We start from the raw sequence: 20,276 nt of genomic DNA on the forward strand, positions 1-20,276 counted from the left end.
TGTTTGACGCCATATTGAAATCCAACAGGATCAAATAGTGGAATCGCACTGCGCATGTAAAGAAGGGTGAGTACTTTTTACTCGGAAAGATCGCGAGTAATATCATTCATTTGACTTGGCTCGGAATGGAACCCGGTGCTCTGTCTTAAAAGTCTGATGTGATACAAATGGGCCAGTGGACATTTCGCTTGCATGACGTGGCGCATTTACGTATCACTAACCCGACTTTTCGGTAGAAAACGTGACACACTTCATGATACTTCTGTGAGACTTAACCCATCGTAGACACTTTGTCAAATGTTCAATGGAAATTCAAATTCAAATTCAATGGAAAATGAATCAAGCGCGCCCCTTGTAAGCTAGCAGGATGTCTTTCATCAGAATTGCACATTCCACAAGCGCCTCTGAGGACCATTTTCTTTGTAACACTAATTTTTCCAAGCGCACGCTACTGACAACCGGCATTGCTTGTGGGCCAATACGGCGAGAGGGGGGCGTGTCAAGCCAGGGGTGAAGACGATGCGGCTATCAGATTGGCCGTTATTGTACGAGTGATTCACAGGTCGGAAAGGTCCATTGACTTTGACGAGCCACCATTCGCCCCCTAATCTTTATCTTCTACTCAAAAACTGTGCTGCTCTCAAGTCCAAATGGATGCGGCCACGCTTAATACACAAACTTCAATTTCACGTTGAAAAAAAAAAAAAACCACCTAATTGATTTTTGGTGTCCCGCATCATGAGTGAAATATAACAGACATCGCAGCGGCCTAGGTGTAGAACCCCCCAACCACACCCCCACCCCGCCTCCGCGTAATCATCCTCATCTTCCTCATGGGGGTCGTCACGTACTTTAAAGCGGTCCTCCGGCGTCGCCGGTCGCGTGCTCGATGCGCCGGCCCCGGAGTTGCGTCAGCGCGCCGGAGGAACCGCGCCGCATCATTTGGCAAGCGGGCCGGCGGCCCGGCTGCGACGTCACACCGCCGTATCCTAGCAACCGTCCTGGGAGAAGGGCTCGCTCGGGCAACGCTTTCACTTCCAGCTGCCGCGTTTGTGCGTTAGCTGCCCGGGATAACGGATGAGTGTCGTAGGAAGGAGTCCCGCGAGAGCCGTCCGTATCGGTCTAACATTTATCTCTAATTACCGCAGCCCGGCGTTTCTCTTTCTCCTTCTTTTGACTTTCTTCTCGCCGACGGTTTTTCGTCCATCTCCTCGCACAATCGGCCACTTCGGTGCTGACGGTTCCATTAGTCACGGAGCCTTCCCGCGCCTCCGACTGTCGTGTTTAATGATTAGGGGAGGGACGGCAAAGTCCCAGGAAAAAGAATTAAAAAAAAAAAAAAGAAAAATACACGGCAGAACAAGATTTGTCTTTTTGGGGCGTTTTGCCTCGTTGCGCCAATGTTTCGTCTGCCTTTCATTTTTTTTTTTGCATATTCACACGAGCGTTGGGCTCACACTCTAAGGCTGGAATAAAGTCAAAATTCGACTTGAGAAAAAATTATTTTGCAACCATAAACTTGTTGTATATATGGCAAAAGGTATTCACAAGAATAGGAATATCTGATATATTAAGATAAACTTGGAATAGTTCGAGAATAAAGTCATAATATGACATCAAATATTTTTCACCAATATTAAGTACATTTGTGGTACGATTAAGTTAAGAGGGAATATGTCGCTGTTTCACGGAAATAAAAATAAAACAAAAATTTTAAAAATAAATAGAAAATTAAAAAAAACTCTCGTAGTATTATATGCAAAAAGTTTTTAAAAAAAGCTATATATCTCATAGCATAAGATAAAAAAAAAGTCACCATATTCCAAAAATAAAATTGTAATATATAGAAAAACTTATCATAGTTTTAAAATGTACCTGTAACATGGAACCAATGCATTTGTAATACTATGAAAAGTTGGTATTTTAGATACATTTACCACAAAAAATCATATTTATCACCTTCCAAAAGCTTGCAATATGGTCTTAATATTAAGAGAAACAAAGCTGTATTATCAAATTTGCTAAAATTGTGAGGTAAAGGTTGTCATTTATTTCAAAGTTCAAATTGTAACTAGTTACATATGAATGGAATTTTTTTTTTCAATTGTCGTAATGTTATACATTTTTAAGAAGGTTTTTTACTTGAAGAAATATTATTAAAAAATAGTATTTGAATAAAGTTGTAATTTTACGAGATAAAAAATAAATGAAAAGTCATAACATCACAACCTCATTCACTTGTAATTTTTTTTCTTCATGAAATATAGCTTTTATCTGAAGTTATTGTTCAAATGCTGACCTAATATAATGAAAGACTTCCTTTTTCTTTCAAGAATAATTTCTGTGTCCCAGGTGACGGTGATTTCTGTTTATTTTCCAGGAAGAAGGTCAAAATTTTACGACTGACATTTTTGGATGAGTAGTACTGTAGCGCGTTAGCAAGTCTCGCTAATATTGTGTCCATCGCATCACACACACACAAAAAGACCCCCCCCCCAAAAAAAAAAAAAATAATAATAATAATAAGAGCGCCCATGCGTCTTCTGTCCTTCCTCGCCCTTCCTGACGTTTCCGAGCTCTCGCCCGCTTTCGAGGGGCACGTTGCGCTGATTTTGATTTATTCGTAAATGTTTTTGTTTGCTCTTTTCTTTCTTGCCAGTGCTGAGCATCGGCGAAGGGGGCTTCTGGGAAGGCAGCGTCAAGGGGAGGACGGGCTGGTTTCCTGCCGACTGCGTGGAGGAAGTTCAGATGAGGCAGTTTGATCCTCGACTAGGTAAGGCGCGCTCGTGAAGAAGCAATCTGCAACACGCCCTTCCCACGTTTAACGTTAAAAAAAAAAAAAAAACATTAAGTGAAATCCCTGTACTAGGAGTTTATTTTTTTCATATATGTTTTTCATCAGCTAGTCGAGGGTTGGCCTCACGGTTCTGAGGTCCGGGGTTCAATTCCGGACCCGCCTGTGTGGCGTTTGCATCTTCTCCCTGCGCCTGCGTGGGTTTTCTCCAGGTGGGCACTCGGGTTTCCTCCCACATCCCAAAAAACATGAAACATTAATTGGACACTAAATTGCCCCTCGGTGTGATTGTGTGAGTGCGAATGTTTGTCTCGACGTGCCCTGCAATTGGCTGGCGACCAGTTCAGGGTGTACCCCGCCTCCTGCCCGCTGACAGCTGGGATAGGATCCAGCACTCGCGACCCTCGTGAGGATTAGCGGTTAAGAAAATGGATGGATAGTTTAATGTATTAATTGGACACTCTAAATTGCCCCAAGGTGTGATTGTGTGAGTGCGAATGTTTGTCTCGACGTGCCCTGCAATTGGCTGGCGACCAGTTCAGGTGTACCCCGCCTCCTGCCCGCTGACAGCTGGGATAGGATCCAGCACTCGCGACCCTCGTGAGGATTAGCGTTTAAGAAAATGGATGGATAGTTTAATGTATTAATTGGACACTCTAAATTGCCCCAAGGTGTGATTGTGTGAGTGCGAATGTTTGTCTCGACGTGCCCTGCAATTGGCTGGCGACCAGTTCAGGGTGTACCCCGCCTCCTGCCCGCTGACAGCTGGGATAGGATCCAGCACTCGCGACCCTCGTGAGGATTAGCGGTTAAGAAAATGGATGGATAGTTTAATGTATTAATTGGACACTCTAAATTGCCCCAGGTGTGATTGTGTGAGTGCGAATGTTTGTCTCGACGTGCCCTGCAATTGGCTGGCGACCAGTTCAGGGTGTACCCCGCCTCCTGCCCGCTGACAGCTGGGATAGGATCCAGCACTCGCGACCCTCGTGAGGATAAGCGGTTAAGAAAATGGATGGATAGTTTAATGTATTAATTGGACACTCTAAATTGCCCCAAGGTGTGATTGTGAGTGCAACTGTTGTCTGTCTCCACGTGCCCTGCGATTGGCTGGCGACCGGTTCAGGGTGTACCCCACCCGCCTCCTGCCCGTTGACAGCCGGGATAGGCTCCGGCACTCCCCGCGACCCTCGTGAGGATAAGCGGCTAAGAAAATGTATGGATGATCAATCTGTGAAGTTGTACACATACGAAATTATCGTTATTGTGATAGCGACTGGAGCATATTTTACAGTTTTTGTGGCCGTGACGCTGCTCTAGCGTCTTTTTCCGCTGAAGCCTTGAGTGGTGTCTTTTTTTTTTTTTTGTTTTGTTTTTTTGAGTGAAGAACATAGTTATGGGTCTTTTTTTTTTTTTTACTCCGGGCGAGAATATTCTTCGAAACAGACACGCCACCTTCGATTCTGTTTGACAAGCGCAATGAACGAAACATCAAAGGGTCCCATTCTCGCGCAGTTCGCCGAAGTTCATTGGCCACGGTTGTCAAGTTAGCGACTTTTACTGCATCCTCCTCTTCTTCCTCTTAAGCAATAAAGAGCCAGACGAATTATGGAAATTAAGCAAACCAAACGCGGTCTGTACTGTACAGGACAGGAGATGGATTGACAGCGGTCTACAGTCACTTAGCCAATCCGGACGCAGAACACAATGCGGGTTTTCCCTGAACGAATCAGGATACAGAACACAACGCACGTTCGTACGCTACAATAAAAAAAGAAAAAACTCCTACACTGAAAAAAATATTACACACACACAAAAATAAAATTCCATGCAACGGCGTTGTACATCGAAAACTGCATGCAAATAGAAAATATTAGATAGGGGCATATTCGTGGGAAAGTCACGTGACAATATATTTTGAATAATAAAGTTTATTAGTAACATAGGAGGGTTCATGATGATGATGATGAAAACACTGCGGAAAAAAATATAAGAATTTTATTTGGAATATGTGGGGGGGGATGACATAAGGTTAAAGTATTCATATGTGAAAAAGTTATTTTGAGCTTTTGAAAAAATGGAATATGTAGAATAAAATGCTACTGGCAGAGTCAGTACGTTGGGGGACTGAAGACATCAAATATGAACATGTAATAAAATAATATCACAAGGGAAAAAATATCACGGAAGAAGATAAGATATCAAAATATTGACATAAAACTCATTAGATTTTTTTTTTTTTTTTTTTTAGTACCAGAATTTATCATCGTCAGTACTTTTTTTCCCCCGCACAGTACTTAGCCACAGAGTAGTGAGTACTTCTTCCACTTCTGGTCTGGTGTCGTTGGAGGAAGCCAAGTGCTTTTTCTGCTGTTGTTTTGTTTTTGGGTTTTGTTTTTTTTTTTTGTTGGTTTCCTCCGTTCTTGTGCGTACTACAGCGAGAAAAGTGCGGACTCCCTAAATACTCGATTTAAATGCATCGTTGCCCGGGAAAGAGTACGAGGCGAGCCGGGGGGAGTTTGTCGGGGGGGGACCCGAGAGAAAGCCAGAAAAGCGGGCAGACGTACGGCGACGACAACGCTACGGGACAGCAAAGCGAATGCGGCCGCGCATCTCTCTCTCTTTTTTTTTTTTTTTTTTTTTTCACCGGCGGAGGCCGAAATGGCACGTCGCTCGCTCGTCGGCACGGACGTGTCGCGTGGATCCACGGTGGGCTATCTGGAGCCTTAAGAGGACGGCACAAAGGTAGAAAAATAAGAAAAGAACATCATCGAGTCGTCTCCAGTGTACGCAGAAGCGTGTTGCGGCCACACGTTAAACTTGAGTAAACTTCTCCCCAACAGACTTCTTTTTTCTAATATGCTTTGTTCTCAAATGAGTCCAATGCATATTTAAAAAAATGAAAGAAAATAAACCTTCGGTCACACAGAGGTTTACCGAAGTTCAACGTGTGGCCGCAATGCGCTTCCGTGTACGGGGGCTGAAGCCTATCCCAGCGGTTTATTTACTTTTTTTAAATACGCATTGGACTCATTTAGGAACAACGCATACAAAAAGTCTGTCACGGAGAGGTTTGTCAAAGTTTAACATGTGGTTGCAGCACGCTTCCGTGTACGGAGGAGCTGACTGGCTTTCTTTCTTTTTTTTCTCCAATCACAGTTAATGAATGCGAGTTTGTGCAAAAACAGGGGTCATTTATGGAAATATTGGTATTTGTATTGAAAAATATAACTATGCGGAATTTATTCTCGATTGAGAACAGATCCAGCAACGAAGTATTTGTATGCATCCAGACTTTTCTCCGCTTTCAAAGTATTCCTTGTAAATCTCGCCGACTTACTCACCAGATCCGTGCGCAGATCCAGTTGTCCGAGACGAGCGGAAGCGGGTTAACAGTCCAATTTCTTATCGGCGAAAACATCGACTTGGGCATTAAATATGGGTCTTCTATGCCGAGTGTTTCTCATTTTTCCACGTACATTCGTTTATTATCACCTTCTACAACTCAACCGACTTAGCATCGAAAAATGCTTTGCTAGACCGGCGACGTGATTTGACGACGTAGACCCGCGTTTCTAGGCAGGCGAATCCACGGTCGGGCTTATTTCGAGTTGTGTGTCGCCCAAAAATGATTCAATGGTGTCTTTTTTTTTTTTGTTTGTTTTGTTTTGTTTTGTTTTGTTTTTACCGAATAACAAGGTAATTTGTGAGAAACACTGAAGCGTGGATAAATGAATCTCATCTGAAGAGTCATCAACAGCGATTGGCCTCGCGCGCACTTTTTTGTTCACTTGTAGGTAAGCATGGAGGCGTCATTGACAGTTCGGCCAACCCGTCTCGGCCTAGCGAAGCGGGCACGACGGCATTTGAGAGGAAGCCGGCGTTCTCCTCCTCTTCCCCTCTTATCAGTCATCCCTCCGAGGGCTTCATCACTCCGCTCTCAAAGTGGACTCTGGGAAGTCTCTCCACCCTCCCCTCTAAAAAAAAAAAAAATGAAAAAAAATAAGACAAAGGAAAGAGAGAAACGATGGCTTCAGGCCGTTTATCTCGGAGCGGGTGAAAAATGGCGCACGAAAGAAGGCGGAAAGGATGCAAGATAGCTTGGTGGGGGCTCTTTTGAATCGCATGCTGGACCCCTCTGTTTAGGTTAATACTCTTATTGATCCCATAAATTCTGCAATATTGCACTTCGGCAATGTGAGCAGTTGATTAATTTTGCCCCCCCCCCCCCCCCCCAGTCAAGGGAAAGTGCACGGGGCAGTGCGGACATTCTATTGCATATTAATAGCATGCAGTTATTTAAAAGAGAGAAACATTGTAAGAAATAGCTTCAGTATATTTCAATAATTGTGGATGTGCTGGAAAGCATTGGCCTCACAGTTCTGAGGTCCCGGGTTCGATCCTGGTCCCACTTACGTGGAGTAGCAAAAATGTTGAAGCCGTTCGAGCTGCAAAGGGTCCACCGAGCGTCAGCGGTTTCGGGATTTGAACCGCAAATCAAACATCAGGGGAACAAATCTGAAAAAAAAATCAGTCTGTTTTCTCAGCTGCTTATCCTCAGGGGGTCACCGGAGGGCTGGAGCCTTTCCTAGCTGTCAATAGGCAGGAGCCGGGGTACAACCTGAAAAAAAAATATGACTTTGTAAACGTGTGAATGAGTGAATCTGCGGGTGCCAAAATGCAAATATGCTTTACGCCCTTCAGACAATGGATATTTGATGACTAATGGTGCCGCAATGCATGTAGACAAACATTATAGCAATGCTCACTGGCATATATTACTTATCCTCTGTGTACAATGACTTAATTGCACTGCAGCCGACTGATATCGAAGCCACACGTGGGAAATTAATAAAATAAACCATAAAAAAAATAAGCGGTCAAAAATGGTGGGTCAGGTGGAAAGCGTTTGCCCCACAGTTCTGAGGTCGCAGGTTCGATCCCGGTCGCACCTGCGTGGGGTTTACATGCTCTCCCCGTGCCTGCGTGGGTTTTCTCCGGGTGGGCACTCGCAAAACCATGCAACATTAATCGGACACTCCAAATTGCCCATAGGTGTGTGGTTTTGAGTGCGGCTGTTTGTTTCCATGTGCCCTGCGATTGGCTGGCGACCAGTTCAGGGTGTCCCCCGCCTCCTGCCCATTGACAGCTGGGATGGGCTCCAGCACTCTCCGTGACCCTCGTGAGGATAAGTGGCTCAGAAGATGGATTTATTTGAATTCTATTTCACTTGTTAAATCATCGTTTACACGTTTGTATTATTTGAAGAGTTGAGTGACCTTAAACGGCGATTAGTTAAGCGGCGCTCGCGCCCGCACGAGGCTGTTTGCACATGCTAATGGAGGAGATAATGACGCGACGCGATGGCCACCGGCTGCTCGTTTTCACCGGTAGCGCTCTTGCTAATCTCTTTGCGGCGTCGGGGCGTACGCCTTTCACGATTTGCTCGTTTGATTGCAAAAATCCGTCAAGTTGCGATCCACTACGTTGCTGTGAGAAAGTGAAACGTAACTTTGCCCGCTAGCCTGATGCTAACGCGTAAGGAAAAGTGCTAATGAGGATTTAAGTCACTGGCATTTGCCAGTTCGTTGCCTTGCGTTAGTGAGTTGCATTTACAGCCTGTGGGAATCTCCGCTTCTACGCGTAAGTTCGAGTAACTCTAGTCACAGGGATTCTGTGCCCTTTTGTTGGATCCTGTCCCGTTGAGTTTGATAGTTTGCCTCATAATCATCGGACCTTGCTGTATGTCTTTTGGATCCCGCCTAGCCCAGCGTTTCTGTGCCTCTGCCTTGTCGGACTGCGACACCGTGTATGACCCAGTTTCCGGAATAAACCACATTGAACATTATGCCTCTGCCTCGATGTCCTGCATTTGGATCCGCCCCCCGTACCGGAGGTTCTTGACAAGTATATTGTTAGAAATATGCTGCTTTGATTCAGATATGATCATCCACACGAATTGTCCTCAAGCGCTGACTGTGCTGAATACTTCCGAGCTCCTTTCAATGGAATGGAACTGCTGAGCCAATAATTTGGACAATTCATACTCCCAACTTCCATTTTTAACATGGCTGTGCACCAGTGCACAAAGCGAGGCCCATACAGAAGTGGCGGGGATGAACTCGACGATCCCGCACGGGGGTCCATAGAACACCTTCGGGATGAATTAGTACTTCTGGAAGAATGATCATAAATTCCCATAAGCGGAGCAAAAAATGTTGTCCCGCAAAGGAGCTGCAAAGGGTCCACTGAGCGTCACCGGTTTTCAGGGTTTGAACCCCAAAACAAACATAAGGGGAACATATCTGAAAAAAAAAACATCCGTCCATTTTCTTAGCCGCTTATCCTAACGAGGGTGGCGAGAGTGCTGGAGCCAATCCCAGCAGTCAAAGGGCAGGAGGCAGGGTACACCCTGAGAAAAAATATTGTAAGCGTGTGAATGAGTGAACTGCAAATATGCTGTATACCCGTCAGACAATGGATATTTGATGACTAATGGTGCCGCAATGCATGTAGACAAGCATTATAACAATGCTCACTGGCATATATTATTTATCCTCTGTGTAGAATGGCTTAATTGTACTGCAGCTGACATGGGAAATTAATTAAATAAATGTTCAGAAAAATGGGCGGCACTGTGGGTCACCTGGAAAGCGTTGGCCTCACAGTTCTGAGGTTCCGGGTTCAATCTGCGTGGAATATGCATGTTCTCCCCGTGCCTGCGGGGGTTTTCTCCGGGTGGGCACTCCGCTTTCCTCCCACATCCCGAAAACACGCGACATTAATCGGACACTCTCAAATTGCCCCTCGGTGTGATTGTGAGTGCGGCTGTTTGTTTCTGTGTGCCCTGCGATTGACCGGCGACCAGTTCAGGGTGTCCCCCCGCCTCCTGCCCGTCGACAGCCGCGATAGGCTTCAGCACTCCCCGCGACCCTCGTGAGGACAAGCGGTGAACAAAACGGATGAGTGGATGAAAATGTGCTCAAGCATTCGACTTTCCACCACTGCATCGTCGGGAACACCTGCAGCCGCTTGACAGCGCGTTGTTCTCCCCCGACCGAAGGGAAACGGTCGCCACGCACGCCGGTCGAGGCCTTCGCCGGCCGGCGGTTCTCATTGATGGCCGCGCACTTGAATGAGTCACTCGCAGGCGCGTGAATCGGCGCCGCCGTGCCCAGCCGGGGCTATTTTTAGCCGCGCCATTAAGAAGTTTGGAAATGAGTCTGCACGCCCTCGGAATGCTCCAGACGTACGCGGCGAGCGGAGGAGGAGCGAGAGAGAGAGAGAGAGAGAGAGAGAGAGAGGAAAAAAGAAAGGATGAGAGGATGGGGGGATGATGCAATGCACTCGAGAGGGAACGCCTGGGGAAGACACTCAGCGTTAGGTACACCTGAAACCACAATTTGAGGGAGCCCTCCATCCATCCATCCATCCATCGCTCTCTCTCTCTCTCTCTATCTATCTATCTTCTATCTATCTATCTCTATCTATCTATCTCTCTGGCTGTCTGTTCCTCTCTATCTATCTATCTATCTATCTATCTACACGCACACACACATTATGTACACCTGAAAGCACAATTTGAGGAGCCCTCCATCCCTCCATCCATCCATCCATCGCTCTCTCTCTCTTTCTCTCTCTCTCTCTCTCTCTATCTATCTATCTAATCTCTCTGGCTGTCTGTTCCTCTCTATCTATCTATCTATCTACACGCACACACACATTATGTACACCTGAAAGCACAATTTGAGGGAGCCCTCCATCCATCCATCCATCCATCCATCCATCCATCCATCCATCCATTGCTCTCTCTCTTCTCTCTCTCTATCTATCTATCTAATCTCTCTGGCTGTCTGTTCCTCTCTATCTATCTATCTACACGCACACACACATTATGTACACTTGAAACCACAATTTGAGGGAGCCCTCCATCCATCCATCCATCCATCCATCCATCCATCCATCCATTGCTCTCTCTCTTTCTCTCTCTCTCTCGCTCTCTTTATCTATCTATCTATCTATCTATCTAATCTCTCTGGCTGGCTGTTCCTCTCTATCTATCTATCTATCTATCTATCTATCTATCTATCTATCTATCTATCTAATCTATCTATCTATCTATCTATCTATCTATCTATCTATCTATCTATCTATCTATCTATCTATCTATCTATCTATCTATCTATCTATCTATCTGTCTGTCTGTCTGTCTGTCTGTCTGTTCCTCCCCCCCTCTCTCTCTCTCTATCTATCTACACACACACACACACACCACACACACACACACGCGCACACACAGTATAACCCCATGAGAAATATGATAATGAATACCGTAAGTAATTAAATACGAATTCCAGCCCTCGCTAAAATGAGGGCTCGGCCGAGTGCGACCGACTTCAGCATCTTTTTCATTTGCGTTACGCAACTGCCACTCGTTCCCGAACGTATGGATTTGTATTTTCCTCTTTCGGCGCCATCACTTCGTTACCAAACTATCGTCCGTTCGTGTGCCCATCTGTGCGTGTTCACCGAGACACAACTACGGTAGCTGTAAAAAAGGTGTGCGTTCGTCTATCAAGACTAGTTGCTTTTAGATATAATAAGTCTACACACCCATTTTTAAATGACGGATTATTTTTACATCAGTAGCACTTTCAATTCAATTGTCATTGAAAGTGTTCACATTTCATTTCATTCTTTCCGTCCACGTTGTCATCATTTAACATTTTACTTACGTTGCATTAATTTGCATTCGGCAGCACAGTGGCACAGCTTGAAAGCGTCGGCCTCACAGTTCTGAGGTGCCGGGTTCGATCCCGGCCCCGCCTGTGTGGAGTTTGCAAGTTCTCCCCGTGCCTGCGTGGCTTTTCTCTGGGTGTGCAATCCGCTTTCCTCCCACTTCCCAGAAACATGCAACATTAATTGGACACTCTAAATTGCCCATAGGTGTGATTGTGAGTGCCCCTGTTGTCTGTCTCCACGTGCCCTGCGATTGGCTGGCAACCACTTCCGGGTGTGCCCCGCCTCCTGCCCGTTGACGGCTGGACTATGCTCCGGCACTCAACGCGACGCTTGTGAGGATAAGCGTTCGTGCATCCATGGCAGCGCCATCTCTGCTGCCGCCGCTTCAAATGACGCTGATCTCACATGAACAGTACTCGGGTTACTCTATTAAACCGGGCGCTAATAAACTATTAAAAAGTGACCTTTAATCTTGAATATGTGAAATGAGCACCGAATAAGACGTGCAGCCTTTTTTTTTTGCTTTCAGTTTTTCCCTTTTCATGTTATCAGACAGGCCCGTCACACCGAAAATGTCATGTTGTTACGATGCCTTTTTTTAATTTTTTTTTTTTTTTGGTAGCGTGTGCGTGTGCACGCTAAGTACACCTGTCACATTTCTTATCGCACCTCGTCGCCCCGCCGCCGCTTCTTGTCGGGCCGGCAAACGTCTGTCAGCGCTGCACTCGAAAGACGTCGTTCGCGCGGCGGGCGACATGACTAAAAGCGACTCGACTGGACAGTCGCGAAAAAAAAAAGAATAAAACTGTCAAATTACCCCCCAGCCGACTGTGCCTCTCCTTTGCCGCTTACGAGGCCGTGACACAAAAGTTGCCGTCGTGGCTTTTGGCTTCTCCCAGCAGGGGTCGCCGCTGTAAGTCGCTCACAAAATTTATTTGGCATGCTTATTACATCGTATGTCCTTGGTTTACTGCCCCCCCCCCCCAAAATAAACTGTAAAAATGGCATTGTATTTTATTCAAATTCATTCACTGCCATTGACGGATGTTGAATTATAACACAATAACGCACAGGTGTCAAAGTCAAGGCCCGGGGGCCGGATCTGGCCCGCCATGTGATTTTACGTGGCCCGCGAAGGCATTTGTGTCAACGTCCATGATTCTTGTGAAAATTTTTACAAGAATTTGAAATGGTCACCTATCATAAATAATAACGTCATATTGCAAATATTTTTGCGTGAGCAAACATGAACAATAGTTGAAAAACCCATTTGCCTTAGTTTCTGATTCCAAAATGAGTTCATAAATTTCATGTGTAAATATGATGAGGCGGTTTCGCAGGCCTAACGGCCCTCTGAGGGAAACCGTAAGTGCAATGTGGCAAGTGACAAAATTTAGTTTGACACCCCTGCAGTAAAGTCTCGGCTCTTGAACATGCCCATTTTCGAACGAAAATCTTTGGATTTGTTTTGCTCCTGTTTTCCAACGAAAATCGGTACACGAACGCCCCCGACAAAACCCGGAAATAACATAATGCGCGCGGCGCAAACAGTTGACCCACCCACAATGCGTTTTGTTATTGTCAATTCGAACGCCCCTGGGGAAAAAAAAAAAAACGGAAATGACATAACGTGCGCGGCGCAACCGGCGCACTTTTGTTCTTGTGTATAACGCAGCCTCTGTACACAGACGTGTCCCGGTAGTGATTGTTGTTTTTCTTCTTGTCGAGGATTACCGTATTAAGTCCCAATCATGGCTCCAAAGAAGCCAAGTTGCGTGTTCAAAGTTATTCTGTACTTTTGTTAATAAAAAAAAGTTTGCAAGGCCCGGGGCCGAGTCCCTACAGATACGGCAATGCACTCCCATTCTCGCGTACTCTAGTACTAAAGCATACATTTTAAGCAAAAAAAATAAAGGTATTTCTTAAATTATTTTCTTGTATAAAGTATTGAAGCTATACATGTATTTCTACTATGCAGTTTATCATCAGGGAAAGCTAAAAAAAAATGCTTCAAAAAGCTCAATTTTTTAGGCTTGGAACGCATTATTTCTTTTTCCATTCATTGTAATGGGAAACATGGATTCGGTTTTCGAACAAATCACTTCTCGAACTGTTTTCTGGAACGGATTGTGGTCGAGAACTGAGGCATCACTGTATCTATGTTCACATTTCCTGTCCATGATTAATTGTTTGATCTTATACTATTACTGTTGTGTTTACGCTCATTTCTGGCATGATTGGGGGGGTTATTAAATGCTGTAACATTTAATAATTTGTCTGTGTAGAGACTAGCGTGTGGAGTTAGCTGACACGTTAGCATCGGGGGCAAAGCCATCGTATTGTTAGAAAGGGGAGCCGGACTTTAAAGATGCGTCTTTGCGAGGAAAGTTGAGTTGAGCGTGCGATGTCGGAGTGGGGGCTAAACGTGGGAATCCGCCTTGGGGGGGCCAACCCGCCTTTCCAAGTTTGAGCCTACGAGTCAGCACGGGCGCGAGCGACATCGCACGGCAAAAGATGACAACGATAACGGAACTCCTTATTTCATGCTTTCGGCTCCCGAAGGTTGACGTCACCTCAGCCGAGCGGAACTCCGCCAAGGCCGCTTCTGCCGTACGGAAGCGACGGCATCCTCCAAAGGACTCGAAAGGATCAAAATGTATTCATAGCTCATGCAAAAGGAATCGATGAATATTGACCGAGATAACTTTTGTGGGAACGGTGGATTTGAGGATGTTTCAAAGGACAATCAAGACCATTTTGATACAAAAGCGCAAACCCCTCTAAAGGAGAGTCAAACCCGGATGAACAATCCATGCATATTTTTAATAAAATACATTTCACTTTGCAGGATTATACTCCATAAAAACCTTCAGTGATATGTAAAGATTTTTTGCACGATTCTTTCATCCATCATTGCTATTTCTGGTGTCTTCATCTTGGCCGCCGGCGTGTTGCGTATACGAGAGCATGACGGTCACAACTGCTCTAGAAGGAGGATAAAGAATATATGCTTCTGAATTTTGTTATATTTTCCATCTACGTGTATCATTTCTCTTCATATATCTGTTACTAAACGGGCTGTAACATTGCTACTAGTTTTATTAGCCCGTCTGTGGTGTTTTGCATTGTGGGTTAGCATCAAGCTATAGCATTAATGAAAAAACGACAGCCGGGATTTTTTTAATCATAAAACATGATTTTGACGTGTATGGCTTTTTGTAACTCCCACCATGAAAATCCTCTCGAGGGATTTGTTTTCGAGAAGAAGCGGGAAGTCACGTACGGGGCAGTAGCGGACTCTTTTGTTTCTATTAGTTTTACCAGCGGGAAGCTAGCTCTTTGTTCCTCCGTGTTAGCCAAAATGCCGGCTCGTTGCATTGCTAGATATCGCTCAAACACTCAGGAGGATGGATTCATTCTTCATACTTTTCAAAAAGAGACGGTTCGTCGGGAAAAATGGATTACACGGGTGCAAAAGACGAGAGCTTCGTGGGATCCAAAAAACAGCTACTACAAAAAAAAAAAAACAAATTGTTGGCGGGGGGGTGGGACGTAATCCTCTCAGAATCGAACAAAAGATCCACGCAAGTAAGCCAGGGGTGCTAAATGTGTCTGTGCCCGTCGGCGCACTGTCCGCCGATCATGGGTTCAGCCAAGGTGGCTCATCTGCAACGTTCGGAGGTGGATCGGACGGGGAGGTGGTTTGGCCTTGATCCGCGTATCATCTAAATATGGCTCGAAACATTCGGGCGATATCACTTGACTCGATTGTGAGATGTTCTCTTCTTTGAAAAGAGCTTCCGTGTCCCATAGTAGGTGGGCGGACGAGCCGCCATTGTAGCCGTGCATCGCGGACGAGCACGGCTTCGGCCGGTCTGGCTCACACGTACTGTCTGGCAGTCTGTTGTTAGTTTGAAGGCATCCGCGTATCATCTAAATATGGCTCGAAACGATAGGGCAATATTGCCCCGGTCACTTCACTCGATTGTGAGATGTTTTCTTCTTCGAAAAGAGCATCCGCGTCCCATAGTAGGTGGGTGGACGAGCCGCCGTCGTAGCCGTGCATCGCGGACCAGCACGGCTTAGGCCGGTCTGGCTCATACATATTGTCTGGCAGTCTGTTATTAGTTTGAAGGCATCCGCGTATCATCTAAATATGGCTCGAAACGATAGGGCAATATTGCCCGGGTCACTTCACTCGTCCCATAGTAGGTGGCGCAGCGTGTTTTCAATGGGGAAAGTCCGGGGGTCAAAGGACTTTCTCAACTCTTTGCTCACGGTACGGTTTCAGGGTGATAGAACGACATCTCGTGCATTTGTGTTGCTGTCAAATGGCAAAAAAGCAGCTCAAATTTGACCCAGACGGTGTGCAGCAATGATGATGCCTTTCAAGTGTTGTTGCTTTAAGAAGCTAACTCACCGGGCGTTCGCCAGCCGAGCGTCGTTCCGTTCGGCGAGCTCCGACGCAACTCGCCCCTTGTTGTCGTGAGCGCGTTTTGCGCTGAATTATTCAAGGCTTTCACCGCTTTGACAAGAGCCGAGGTATTTTCGGTCCGTGACGACACTCGGGCGGTAACGAGGAGCTCTCCGAAGGCTCTTCAAGCGAGCCCGCCGAAATCTGAGCGAGCGAGATCGAGAGAGTGGAGATGTTGAAGCGGTTGTTTGCTGGCTGGGGCGGGGGGTGGGTCTGAAAGAGTCTGACACACTTTCGGCTGCTCGAGAAGGAAAAATGCGGATGAGGCGAGCTCGAAAGGCCGGCGTCGCGCACGGATCGGCTCAGGGGATCGGCCCCCGCGTCTGATCTGTCGACGGGGCGCAAAATGGACTGCTGTCCCGTGATGGTCTCCGAACTGCCTGTGGTGTGCGGCAGAATCGACGGCGTGGTGACGGTGGTGAAGGTGGCGCGAGCCCGGACGGTGTGGCGTGATTTTTACTCGGGTAAGTCCGGCGGTGTCAAGTGCAGATCTTTTGTTATGCGCTTTAAATCGTTTTTTTGGGGGGGGCATCTTTTTACTTTGTAGTTGTACAGTGGACCCCCCGATATCTGCAGCCGACGGGAAACATCTGAATAAATTGTGCTAATTATCATTGCGTTCAAAGTTTTTTTTTCCGATCAAGCCTCGAAATTCTTAAACCATCCGCGAGTTTCATCAAAACAAACAAATAAAATTTGAAAAAAACAAAGACGTGGAAATTGAAAATGAAATATACTTATTCGTCAAAATGGGCCCGTTATTTTTGTCCACATTTCTGGACGAGTGGATTCTGCAGCAAAGCGGCTGTGGGTCGTACTCGAAAGAACCAGATCCCGGATGCAAGAACCCAAGTATGACCCAGGACAAGATGGAGAGATTATGTCTCTCGACTGGTCTGGGAAATCTTTGGAATCCTCCCCAGAAGAGCCAAATGAGGTGGCTGGGGCATCTGATTTGGACACCTCCCTGGTGAGGTGTTCCTGGCACATCCCCCTGGGAGGACACACCGAGGATGACCCAGGACACGCTGGAGAGATTCCGTCTCTCGACTGGCCTTGAAAATCTTTGGGATTCCCTCCCGGAAGAGCCAGATGAGGTGGCTGGGGCATCTGGTTCGGACGCCTCCATGGTGACATGTCCCACTGAGAGGAAAACCCGAGGATAACCCAGGACATGCTGAAGAGATTACGTCTCTCGACTGGCCTGGGTACACTTCGGGATCCCCCCCGGAAATGCCTGATGAGGTGGCTGTGGCATCTGATTCGAATGCCTCCCTGGTGAGGTATTCCCGGCACGTCCCCCTGGCAGGGGACCCCGAGGATGACCCAGCACACGCTGGAGAGATTCCGTCTCTCGACTGGCCTTGAAAATCTTTGGGATTCCCTCCCGGGAGAGCCAGATGAGGTGGCTGGGGCATCTGATTCGGACGCCTCCCTGGTGAGGTGTTCCTGGCACGTTCCACTTGGAGGAGAACCCGACGATGACCCAGGACACGCTGGAGAGATTCCGTCTCTCGACTGGCCTCGGATATCTTCGGGATCCGCCCCCGCAAGAGCTGGGTGAAGTGGCTGGGGCCTATGATTCGAAGTCTGACTTAGCCGTCGAAAACAACTCCAATTACTTGACAATGCGAGAAGGACCACTGGCCCGAGAGAAGCTGATTTTCTAAACATTTGATTGAAAACTATTTTGACGGCGAGATTCACTAAATTGTCCCAAGTCAACCGAACCACAGATTTTCCCCGTAGGATGATGCCCTCCGAGACCCGGTGAAGGAGGAAAGCTGGCAAATAATAGACTCTGTGATTGGGAAATTGTCATCATGCGGGACGCAACCAACCTGAGGCGAGGAGCTATTTTGTCATTTAGCTGTCAGGACTTCTGGTTTCCTCTCAAGCGCTCGACAGTTGCCCACCTCCCTGCCTCGCAAAACCGCTTTTAAGGATTCCTCCAGACTTTTCCTCCGCCCGTCTGTCCCTTCCCTCACCCTGTCCCGATAGTCAGCGTGCTAAAATAGATCTTGAGCGACGCAGGAGCATTTGGTTCAAATCATCTTCTTGTCTCCGATTAGAGGCGGCGGGGTTGGACGAGCAAATTATTTTCACGTGACTTTTTCCGCCTGAAGGATTCGGGCGCCGTACTGATTTTTGACGTCTTAACTGATTGTTAACAGTTGAGACCGCGCACACGTGACTGCTCTTATCGCCGACTTCATTTAGAATTGCCGGAATCCGCGCCAAAAACTTGCGGAGAATAAGGTACAAAGAAGGCAAAATTGTGAGCTAGGCCGTTAGCTTATTTGGAAACGATATCGGTTCCACTGCGATTGGCCGGCAACCGGTTCAGGGTGTACCCCGCCTCTTGCCCGATGATAGCTGGGACGGGCTCCGCTGCTCCCGCGTCCCTTGTGAGGATAAGCGGTTCAGAAAATGGATGGATGGATGGATCCGTTCCGCTCGGCTCCACTGAATATTGATACACGCGCAAGAATTTGCTATAGGAAATGTTGGAAAAGTTTAACATTTACGATTATCGGCGCCAACCAATTTATGAGCAATTTTGGGAAAGAAAAAATCGTTTTTAACGCACCTCCCCTTGAGCTCTGACCAACGATGTCCGATTGTCAGTCGAGATTTTCGGAGAAGACTGGGGAGGAAAAATCCCTCTTACCACACCCCACACCGCAGGATAATCGCTTAGGATAATCTTTTCGAGAGACCCGACAATCTGTCTTTACTGACCTTGGTCTTAATGAAGTGAAAATGCTCAAATTAGGCCCGGTTATTCGTACGTGTGTATCCCGCTTAAGGATTTGCTATCGTAGGTATTGAACACGTATCCCTTGAACGGTGGTGGTCTGTGGTCTTTAAAGCAGATCGGAGAGGGATGATGATTTTCTAGACTGAGGATCAGCGGATAATCGGGCCTTTCCTGCCCTTCTGGTCTCAAATTTGTCCCGATCATCACCATCAGCATGTTTGCGGAGCCGACCTCTCCACCGAGTTTAGGAGGTTGACATTCGTGAGCATGAGCGAGGAAAATCAGATGAGTGGAGGTGTGGGAGGAAAAGATTTCCAAAGTCAATGAGGCTTACGCGATAAGTTGGCCGGCGGGTGTGTCGGCAGCGCTTTTATCGAGCGAGGCGGCGTAGGTTAATTCCCTTTTTAGCCGATGTCGGCGTGTCCGGGAGAGGAGCCCTCCCGAGAAGTTGCCGGCACCACGCTGCCCCCGAGTGTCTCGGCGTGACGGGCGTGCTAAGCGGCCCAAATAGGACAAACAAGAGCAGGAACAGCAAGTTTGGACTTTTGGGATCAGATTTGACAGATTTTAGCTGCTTTCCTGCCTTCTTCCTTCCTTCCTTCCTTCCTTACCTTCAACCTCACAAGTGGAAATTTCCTTCCTTCCCTGCTCGCATCCTTTCTGCCATCCGTTTTCTTATTCTTATCTTCTTCCTTGACATTGTCTTTCCTTCACCCTCAGACTTTTGTTTTTCTTGGCATTTTTTCTTCTTCCTTGCCTCCTTCCTTACTTTGGTCAAACCGCCTTTTTAATCCCATTTTGTCACATCCTTTCCTTCAGTTGCCTGAACCTGGTTTTCGTTCTTTCTTCCTTCCTTACTTCCTCCATCCATCCCTTTCCTTCCTTCCTTCCATCCTCCCATCCTTTCCTTACTTCCTTACTTTCTTCCTCCCTCCATCCCTTTCCTTCCTTCCTTCCTTCTTTCTTCCTTCCTTCCTTCTTTCCTCCATCCCTTCCTTCCTTCTTTCTTCCTTCCTTCCTTCCTTCTTTCCTCCATCCCTTCCTTCCTTCTTTCTTCCTTCCTTCCTTCCTTCCTCCCTGCATCCCTTCCTTCCTTCTTTCCTCCATCCCTTCCTTCCTTCCTTCCTTCTTTCTTCCTTCCTTCCTTCCTTCCTTCTTTCCTCCATCCCTTCCTTCCTCCTTCCTTCCTTCCTCCTTCCTTCCTCCATCCCTGAATCCCTTCCTTCCTTCCTTCCTTCTTTCTTCCTTCCTTCCTTCTTTCTTCTTTCTTTCTTTCATTCTTCCTTCCTTCTTCCTCCATCCCTGCATCCCTTCTTCTTGTATTTCTTTCTTGTCTTTCATTCCTTTAATTCTTTCTTTCATAGAATAAAGGACTTCCTCAAGGAAGAAGAAAGTCTTCTTTCAGAGAAGGAAAAGAACCTCAGGCCTTCCTTCCTCGAAGGAACCCTGAATTCCTTCAGACTAAGGAACAAAGGACAGAAAAGGAAGGAGTTAAGATTTCTTTC

The 20,276-nt window shown here is 46.6% G+C and overlaps 1 protein-coding gene across 1 annotated transcript in view; it reads left to right on the top strand.

Annotated features, from left to right (window-relative positions):
* shank3a (SH3 and multiple ankyrin repeat domains 3a) overlaps positions 1 to 20,276 on the top strand; it is a 125,053-nt gene that overhangs the window by 76,962 nt on the left and 27,815 nt on the right. Inside the window, exon 11 of the mRNA XM_061821659.1 lies at positions 2,660 to 2,773. Within this exon, the coding sequence (XP_061677643.1) occupies positions 2,660 to 2,773 (114 nt within the window). The remainder of the gene's footprint in view (positions 1 to 2,659; positions 2,774 to 20,276) is intronic.

The sequence above is a fragment of the Syngnathoides biaculeatus genome, chromosome 6 (genome assembly GCF_019802595.1).
Source record: "Syngnathoides biaculeatus isolate LvHL_M chromosome 6, ASM1980259v1, whole genome shotgun sequence".
Taxonomy (NCBI): Eukaryota; Metazoa; Chordata; class Actinopteri; order Syngnathiformes; family Syngnathidae; genus Syngnathoides; species Syngnathoides biaculeatus.